This window comes from Parambassis ranga, chromosome 1, assembly GCF_900634625.1.
Source record: "Parambassis ranga chromosome 1, fParRan2.1, whole genome shotgun sequence".
Classification (NCBI taxonomy): Eukaryota; Metazoa; Chordata; class Actinopteri; family Ambassidae; genus Parambassis; species Parambassis ranga.
In genome coordinates this window covers 8,246,649-8,256,501 of record NC_041022.1, presented here as the reverse complement: position 1 = coordinate 8,256,501, position 9,853 = coordinate 8,246,649, and the positions used below count along the sequence as shown (strand labels likewise).

At 39.1% G+C, this 9,853-nt stretch overlaps 2 protein-coding genes across 4 annotated transcripts; both read right to left on the bottom strand.

Moving 5' to 3' along the window:
- Window positions 1-2,291: 2,291 nt before the first annotated feature.
- On the bottom strand, window positions 2,292-4,285 carry LOC114436437 (uncharacterized). 2 transcript variants are annotated; one of them, XM_028406710.1, is made up of 6 exons: window positions 4,186-4,285; window positions 3,688-4,020; window positions 3,444-3,608; window positions 3,093-3,176; window positions 2,972-3,015; window positions 2,292-2,900 (listed from the first exon to the last, which is right to left on the bottom strand). In XM_028406710.1, exons 1-6 carry the CDS (start codon window positions 4,277-4,279, stop codon window positions 2,499-2,501), a joined length of 1,122 nt encoding a protein of 373 aa, XP_028262511.1. In that variant the 5' UTR covers window positions 4,280-4,285; the 3' UTR covers window positions 2,292-2,498. The 2 variants fall into 2 exon arrangements, with proteins under 2 accessions (XP_028262511.1, XP_028262518.1); XM_028406717.1 differs by having other exon boundaries at window positions 3,093-3,138; window positions 3,541-3,608.
- A 2,244-nt stretch (window positions 4,286-6,529) lies between these two features.
- Window positions 6,530-8,873, bottom strand: LOC114436425 (CMRF35-like molecule 9). Of its 2 annotated transcripts, XM_028406699.1 has the most exons (6): window positions 8,774-8,873; window positions 8,276-8,608; window positions 8,026-8,190; window positions 7,669-7,761; window positions 7,544-7,587; window positions 6,530-7,044 (listed from the first exon to the last, which is right to left on the bottom strand). In XM_028406699.1, the coding sequence occupies exons 1-6, from the start codon at window positions 8,865-8,867 to the stop codon at window positions 6,682-6,684; spliced, it is 1,092 nt and encodes a 363-aa protein (XP_028262500.1). In that variant the 5' UTR covers window positions 8,868-8,873; the 3' UTR covers window positions 6,530-6,681. The 2 variants fall into 2 exon arrangements, with proteins under 2 accessions (XP_028262500.1, XP_028262491.1); XM_028406690.1 differs by having other exon boundaries at window positions 7,544-7,761.
- Between the last annotated feature and the right edge of the window lie 980 nt (window positions 8,874-9,853).

Below are 9,853 nucleotides of genomic sequence, written 5' to 3'. Positions count from 1 at the left end.
AATACCATGTTTTAGGATAATTTTATGAAGGGAGGATGGAAGGAACAGAGTGCCTATGGGAGTGCCCCCAACACACACACACGCCACACACCACATATAGTTAAAGCTGTTTGAACAACTTTCCCCACAGACCTGTGAGCCTATGAGTAAAGCGGATCTTTATGGACTTCCAATTTTTATAGAGGAGTTAAACCTGAACAGATGGACACCACTTCAATTTGACATATACAGGAGTGACATCTCCATTACATCCTACTCACAGAGTTCTGTATCAGTGGTTCCCAACCGCAGGCTATGGGAAATTTGGTTCAATGGTTTTTTCTTTGCCGATTAGCTCATTGTGTAGTCCCCTGCACTGAAACCCCCATATCAGGAGGAGGCAGTAGAGAGTGAGTGGGTGATATCAGACACCTTGACTCTGCTGCCTGTTAGTTGCACCTGGTTGTTATGGTTTTTATTGTATCCATGGTCACAATTATTTTAATATTTGCAAACTGCATACTGTCCTCTAGAAGGAATGAAAAAAAAACCTCACCCATTCCCACTGAGCTAAAAGACTTCCTGACCTAAGATCAGCAGGAAGTAAAGGACACATGTTCACAAATATACAGAACATACTGCATGCCCTCAAGCTGTGTTATCCTCATACACACATTACAATTTAACCTCACTGTTTTTAACATACTTTCAAACCAGCACAGTGTGTGTGTGAGAGAGAGAGGGAGAGAGAGGGAGTGAGAGAGAAAGAGGGGGCTAATCCTTTATACTTAGCAGCAGTGTCATTGACTGTCATTGATAACAGAGCGAACATCCCAGGCCGCCGCACTCTTCCCCTGGTGGCAGATGTACACAACAGCAGTAACAACAATAACAACGACATCAAGCTGCTCTCTCACTCTCTGAGCCTGACAAGACCGGCTACTGGAGGGCATTCCTGCTGCCAAGGTGACTTTCCTGCATGCATGTGTTAAGAGAGGGATAGAGAGAGAGAGAGAGAGAGAGAGAGAGACAAAGACAGATATTGACAGAAAAAAGAATTTTATTTCAAACATTCAAACCTCTGGCTGTAGATTATTAGCAGTGGGTGTATTAGCCTACCAATGAGTGTAATAATAATTGAAGGACATTTTTATGTTCTAAATTGACCATCAAATAAATTATGGAAAGAAAAGAATTCTTCAAAAATAAAGTTTTCATAGATGAGCAAGTGGGCATTTGCTAATAACTAATGTCTAAATGTGAAGAGGTTTTGTGATTTGAGATGGCTATTTGTGTTGTCTCTGCAAAGATATCTTCAGACAACCACAAAAAGCAGGAAATGCATTGAGACAGGAAACAGCACTTGTGTCTTGTGTGTGCACTTGTCTTCTTGATACACATCTATAAATGTACTAATCAGCAAGCTTTAGAAATGCCAGCCTGCAATGTGTTTTTGCCATATACCAGACACAGCATACAGCCACTTCACTGTTAGTACACCACACACCAGGCATGCATACCAGCTACCACGACAGGGAGAGAGGGTAAAGAGAAAGACCAACAAAGTTACCAAAGAAGACCTAAGAGACACAAGGCTCCTTTTTAGTGATATTGACTGATGAGACAAAGGATAAGATTTTTGTCCGTCTTGCTCAGCTTTAGTGTTGTGGAGATTCTATTTCAGAGCTGTGTCACGCCCAAGAGGCATCAACTTGTACCAACCACGTAGAGCAGACAGGAAGTCAGGCACCAAAAAACCAGAGAGAATCTGGCAGATTTTCGAAAACAAACACTGTAAGGAAGAATTTCTTCCTTATTTAACATCGCCCTGTACGAGGAGAGATTCATCTTGCAAGCAGAGAAACAGCATTTTATATGATATAACATGCTTCTTATTCAGACAACATCAGAAAGGAAAAGGCAGCAGCTGTTCTCAGAGTGGAATGTGAGAAGCTGCCCTGTGTATATGTGTGTTGATGGAGTCAACAGAGGTTTTAGTAAAGTGCTGTGTAACCCAGCCTGATACATGCAGAGAGGACATTAACCACCACATTAATCTCGTTGGAGCTTGTAACATGCACACAGATACGTTGCGCTTCAGAAAGATGCCTGGTGGGAATCAACGGTGCGCTAAAGGCGCAACAAAAACTCACTCTCGGTTACGTGCGGCCATTACGTGACCGGGTGTATGGTCAGGAAATACATCCATATGCATAGCATACACATAACCATGTGTTGTTCACATTAGAAATGTTTTATTTGCAGCAGATAAAAGATTCAGTACACCAGTGTCTGTTATTCACTCTGTGGGTGATGACGATGATAACGTGAATCTCTTCATGATCTTTTACAAACCAAGAATATAAGAACAATAATCACAAAATCTCTTTTCAAAATGACTCCTCCTCCTCCTGCAAATTCCAGCTATGACTCAAATAGTAAATGACTTCATGTCTCTGAAAGCAAACATGGCAGATGAGTACAAATGGAAATGGACCGATGTCTGGCTGATATAGCCCTTAAAACAGTGACAGGCCTTGGTGTCGGGCTTTTGTTCTCTCTGTTCTTCTTCTACATCTATTTTTATGGATTTCACTCAGAGTGGTATATATAGCATAACTTTCAATGCTGTGGGAGTCATTTGGTTTACATTGTCCTGTGTATTCAGGTTCCTTTTTGGATAGTTGAGCGAGGCTGTACACCACATCATTGCCCTCTGCACATGCGTGTTTTGGATCGACAACAGAAGAAGAAGTTGGAATTAAAGATACATTTTTGGAATGCCTATTATGCCGATTAGCAGGTAGTTGGTAGAAACAATTTGCACACAGACTGTCTGGGTCAATGTCAGTGCTGGGTGTGGAGACGGCAGCTGCTGGTTGGTCCTCAGATTGTTGGTCCTTAAGGCCGACTTCTTCATCCTTCAAAGTGTAGTGCTAAGTTAGACATGTCGGACTTTAACACAAACTCAACTTCAATGTGCAACACTTACATTTTGTGCAACTTCTGGTGGACAGTGAGAGAATGATGCAACGTCTAAAAACAAGGGCATTTGTTAATATGTTGTTTCTTCTGATTTTGCCACTTGTGAAATGTCTGTGTGAGCATCTTACTCTGCTGTCTCTTTGCACCCCTCATCAGGATCATCAGTGTGATTGATATTATTAAGAGACCAAAAATCAAGTATGGTATGATGTCTGGTCAAAGAAAAAGAAAGAACATCTTGCTCACCACACAGCAGTTTGTTCCTCCTTACGCTTAAAGAAGCTTTACTTCATTTTCAACAGACAGAAATTAGAAAAAAATACAATAAAACCAAGAACTAACAACTATCCTCTACACTGTGTAACATGGTAAAACAATGTAGAGGTCAGACTCAAAATAGGAGTAAGTTTAAGCAAATCTATGGCTGTGATAAAAGGTCAATATATTAAGTATGACTTAAAATCAAGTGTGCTTCTTACCAAATTGTTGCATCACTGACGCAGAAGTTGTTATGTATGAGGTCGGCGGTGAATCTGTGACAGTGTTTGAGCCGTTGGACACAGTGATGTTTGTTAACACAGCAGATGACACAGTAGGTGTAACAATGACAGTTACAGCAGGGGTCCTGTGCTTTGAATGTTCAGCTGAAAACATAAATATAATTCATATGTTGAATGTCATATGTATTACAAATAAATGTTATTTTATTGAAATGAAACTTACCATCTGTGACTTTAAGGTTTACCTCTATAAATGAATCCCTACCATATCTCTCAACTCCACAGTAATACGTTCCAGATTCTGACTTTTGCAGATTAAAGAAGGTCACAAATAAACCTTCATCGGAGTTAGCTATCTCTATTCTGTCCTTACGTTTAGTCTTTTTGTATGCTGCTTGGGCGATGATGTGTTTTTGTCCTGTGCAGGGACTTCTACAAATGTACTTATCGTTAGTTTTTACATCACTAAGCCAAACGTTCCAACCTAAACATGTAGCTGTCACATTTTGCCCAACACTGCCCTTTATGTTGATCTTAGCCTGCACGTCCACGACAGCTACAAGAAACAAAGGAAGCATTTATTTTAGTGACCATTCATCCATCCAAAGGTTCGGTTAAACTTCTCTTTTCTTCGACAAGAAAACATGCCTGATTTAGCACATACATAGTTTCATTAGATATTTATATTCTAAGTGCAAAAATACAGAAAAACTAAACTCACCAGACAGAAGGCAAACACACAGATATGTTTTCATCATAATGAAAATGAAGAGAAGAATCAAGCGTGCACTCAGGTCAGTTAAACCACTGTTCATCACATCCTGTTCTCACCAACACCACAGAGATCAAAGCTCCTCCCTCACAAGCAACCCGACCCCGTATGAGTGCACACCAAACCAACAAATATAGGAACTTGTTATACATGTCTGTCACTGCGTCTACTCACTGATGTTGACTGCAGACCTGCCCTTTGAGCAAATAGAAATAAATCAGTGAACAAGACTGTATCGGCAATTGTGGTTTAGAGCAACCAAAGTTATAAATATGTGAGCTGTGTTAAATCCCTGCAATTTAATTAATGACAACCTAAATGTTTCAATAGAACAAAGTGATTAGTCCATCTAAAAGGTCAAGTCATCGACAGCAGGTTAAAGGACAGATAAGGGTCACTGTTATAAACCTAGATTGTTGGGGTGAGGTGTTACCACATAATCACCAATGATGCTTTCAGTTTCAGTCCAACTTTATTAGCTTCACAGGTCAGTCAGCACATGGTCATTTAGCTGTCTCATTCCAGTAAAGGTTCACATCTCCTTCAGCAGTTTTCCACACTTTGATCCTCAAAGGATAGATCATTGATTCACATTTTGGAGATGTCTTTAAGATAGAATAGAAGAAGTTGGAGGTCTGTGACCCACATAATATTTAACATAAACTGGTTTTATTTAGTATGTTGTAACTGTGATTTTTAGACCTCCCATCAGTTACACAGATGGGGAATTTACTCATTTTGAAACTGACTCATTTTGAATGTATTTCAACATTAACATTAACATACTGTGCAAACATTACATGCACAGTATGGTTTTTATGTTTTTGGTTTGTGCCTTTGGTCACTTTGCTAACAGGGTTAAATAACGTGAAGCAACAGCCTCAAATAGGACATGAACGTTAAAGCCAGCAGCCACCACTCCACTGTCAGGTGGAAACATCTGCAACCACGGCCAGATTATGACCAGGATGATGACCTGGTTTGTTATTTTGGTGATCTTGCCAAATGTGAGCATATGTAAATTGTAGAGTAGATGAAGACTGATCCATTTTCTGGATGAGTCTTGGCTCTGATGCTATCATGTTGACAGAGGTCTCTCCTCTGTCAACAGGTCACCAATGATGCTTTCAGTTTCAGTCCAACTTTATTAGTTTCAAAGGTCAGTCAGCACATGGCCATTTAACTGTCTCATTCCAGTCAAAGTTCACTTCTCCTTCAGCAGTTTTCCACACTTTGTTCCTCAAAGGATACATCATTGATTCACAGTTTTGGAGATGTCTTTAAGATAGAATAGAAATAGTCGCAGGTCTGTGACTTACATAATATTTAACATAAACTGGTTTTATTTACTCTCATGTGGGAACATCAGCAACCACGGTCAGAGAAAGCTCAAGTGTGCAGTCAGTGTGGTCAGTTCAAACATAGTATATCACTTCCTGCTCTTCTCACCACTTCAGAGATCACACCTACTCCCTCACATGCAGCACAGCCCTATGTTGGTGTACACAAACCTATGAAATACAGGAAACTGGAAACACCACGTCAGTCAATAAGTGTATGCAGTAACACTGACTTTAGAACTGCATTCTGAGAATGCTGGAAAGAAGAGAGAATACCTATAAGAGCAATATTAAATCAAACATTGTGGTATAGAAGAATAAATGTTTGAAGTGGGATATCTACAACAACATTTCAAACAAATATTTATTAATGACCAATTCATAACATAATATATACACAATATATCCAAAAGGTTAAGAGTCAGCTTCTCTGTGACATCACAATGTCCTGTAAAAACACACTGGCATATTTAAAGAGACAGAAATGCATTGCAGCAGGTAAAATATTCAGTACACCAGTGTCTGTTCTTCAGTCTGAGGGTGATGACAACAGCAACATGAATCTCTTCATGATCTTTCACAAACCATGAATCAGTCAGCCAACCACCTCTAAACTGTATCAGTGTCACATTGTGCCAGGCACATTCCTTCATGTTAAATGCGTTTGTTTTTGTTTTAGTTGGTGGTGAGACCAAAAAAGGGACTCACCAGAGAGAAGGTGTATATTAAATATCTCATGTACTGTATATATATGAGATCTCAGATTGTTTCAACATTCTTTCCAAAACAACAATAATCTTCACACAACCTCTCTTCAAAATGACTCCTCCTCCTGAAATATATAGGACGCTTTGGTCAAAGTGCAAATGCCAGCAATGACTCAAATAGTAAATGACTTTATGTCTCTGAAAATGCTCTATTCAGAAGAAGCATCGGTGCAATGTGCAACATAGAAGTGAAAAAGAAGCATTTATTTCAGGCTTTTTTCATTTTCAGTTCTCACAGCACTTCTACATTTTCAAATTCTGCATTTTAAAGCCTTAAATGAAGACGGTACCTTCATACTGTACATCTGCTTTTATGGATTTCACTCAGATTGGTCGCTTCAGGTTACCTGTGGCAGTAGAGCCAGGGAATATACATCATTATATTCAATGCTGTGGGAGTCATTTGGTTTACATTGTCCTGTGTATTCAGATTCTTTTTTCGGTAGTTGAGGTAGTTGAGCGAGGCTGTACACCACATCATTGCCCTCTGCACATGCATGTTTTGGATCGACATCAGAAGAAGAAGTTGGAATTAAAGATACATTTGTGGAATGCCTATTGTGCCGCTTAGCAGGTAGTTGGTAGAAATAATTTGCATAGAGACTGTCTGGGTCAATGTCAGTGCTGGGTGTGGAGACGGCAGCTGCTGGTTGGCCCTCAGATTGTTGGTCGTTAAGGCCGACTTCTTCATATACAGCATCCTTCAAAGTGTAAACAGTGAAAAGAGTATCAACAGTGAGGAAAAAATGCAGCATAAAAAAATATACATATTGAACAGTGAAACCCTAACACATTATTACACAGTTGATCGTGTTACTGACAAAATGGCATCAGAGCAATCAGTATGTTTACAATCTGTTATGTTGGTTTTCATGCCTCGTAAAAACCACAGCTCTCTTCAAGGAGGGGGATGCTGCTGGGTGGCTTGACAGGCGGCAGAAAGTTATATGTGTCAGATGTTACCACAACTGTTTTTGCTCTCAGACATCACTTTGGCTCATGTTAATAAGAAACTGCTGCAGCCTCATGACATCTGCACCTGTCTTTATATGACACAATGCATTGGTATTGGAGGTTATTTCAGGTACGAGCCACGATCTCATCGGTGCTGCTTGAATAATTAAACTGAAAACAATCTGTTTTTAAACACATATGCTCAGTTCAATAAAGAAAAACTCAACTTCAACATTTAAGACTTACATTTTGTGCAACTTCTGGTGGACAGTGAACGAATGATGTAATGTCTGAAAACACAAGACAGCACAGAGCTTTTGTTTTTTTTTTCTGATTTTGCCACGTGTGAAATGTCTGTGTGAGCGTCTTACTCTGCTGTCTCTTTGCACCCCTCATGTGCTTCAACAGGACCATCAGTGCGATTGATATTATTAAGAGACCAAAAATCAAGTATGGTATGATGTCTGGTCAAAGAAAAAGAAAGAACATCTTGCTCACCACACAGCAATTTGTTCCTCTTTATGCTTAAAGAAGCTTTACTTCATTTTCAACAGACAGAAATTAGAAATAATTAATAAAAGATCTAAAAAATTCAATAACATCAAGAACTAACCTCTACATTGTGTAACATGGCAACACAATGTAGAGATCAGACTCTCAAATCTATGACTGTGATAAATGGTTAATATATTAAGTATGACATGCTTGAAATCAAGTGTGCTTCTTACCAACTTGTTGCATCGCCAACGCAGAAGTTGTTATGTATGAGGTCGGTGGTGAATCTGTGACAGTGTTTGAGCCGTTGGACACAGTGATGTTTGTTAACACAGCAGATGACACAGTAGGTGTAACAATGACAGTTACAGCAGGGGTCCTGTGCTTTGAATGTTCAGCTGAAAACATACATATAATTCATATCTTGAAAAATTAATGAAATGTACCACAAATAAATGTTAGATTATTAAAAATGAAACTTACCATCTGTGACTTTAAGGTTTACCTCTATAAATGAATCCCTACCATATCTCTCAACTCCACAGTAATACGTTCCAGATTCTGACTTTTGCAGATTAAAGAAGGTCACAAATAAACCTTCATCAGAGTTAGTTATCTCTATTCTGTCCTTACGTTTAGTCTTTTTGTATGCTGCTTGGGTGATGATGTGTTTTTGTTCTGTGCAGGGACTTCTACAAATGTACTTATCGTTAGTTTTTACATCACTAAGCCAAACGTTCCAACCTAAACATGTAGCTGTCACATTTTGCCCAACACTGCCCTTTATGTTGATCTTAGCCTGCACGTCCACGACAGCTACAAGAAACAAAGGAAGCATTTATTTTAGTGACCATTCATCCATCCAAAGGTTCGGTTAAACTTCTCTTTTCTTCGACAAGAAAACATGCCTGATTTAGCACATACATAGTTTCATTAGATATTTATAGTCTAAGTGCAAAAATACAGAAAAACTAAACTCACCAGACAGAAGGCAAACACACAGATATGTTTTCATCATAATGAAAATGAAGAGAAGAATCAAGCGTGCACTCAGGTCAGTTAAACCACTGTTCATCACATCCTGTTCTCACCAACACCACAGAGATCAAAGCTCCTCCCTCACAAGCAACCCGACCCCGTATGAGTGCACACCAAACCAACAAATATAGGAACTTGTTATACATGACGTCTGTCACTGCGTCTACTCACTGATGTTGACTGCAGACCTGCAAATAAATCAGTGAACAAGACTGTATCGGCAATTGTGGTTTAGAGCAACCAAAGTTATAAATATGTGAGCTGTGTTAAATCCCTGCAATTTAATTAATGACAACCTAAATGTTTCAATAGAACAAAGTGATTAGTCCATCTAAAAGGTCAAGTCATCGACAGCAGGTTAAAGGACAGATAAGGGTCACTGTTATAAACCTAGATTGTTGGGGTGAGGTGTTACCACATAATCACCAATGATGCTTTCAGTTTCAGTCCAACTTTATTAGCTTCACAGGTCAGTCAGCACATGGTCATTTAGCTTTCTCATTCCAGTAAAGGTTCACTTCTCCTTCAGTAGTTTTCCACACTTTGATCCTCAAAGGATAGATCATTGATTCACAGTTTTGGAGATATCTTTAAGATAGAATAGAAGAAGTTGGAGGTCTGTGACCCACATAATATTTAACATTAACTGGTTTTATTTAGTATGTTGTAACTGTGATTTTTAGACCTCCCATCAGTTACACAGATGGGGAATTTACTCATTTTGAAACTGACTCATTTTGAATGTATTTCAACATTAACATTAACATAATGTGCAAACATTACATGCACAGTATGGATTTTATGTTTTTGGTTTGTGCCTTTGGTCACTTTATTTAACAGGGTTAAATAACGTGAAGCAACAGCCTCAAATAGGACATGAACGTTAAAGCCAGCAGCCACCACTCCACTGTCAGGTGGAAACATCTGCAACCACGGCCAGATTATGACCAGGATGATGACCTGGTTTGTTATTTTGGTGATCTTGCCAAATGTGAGCATATGTAAATTGTAGAGTAGATGAAG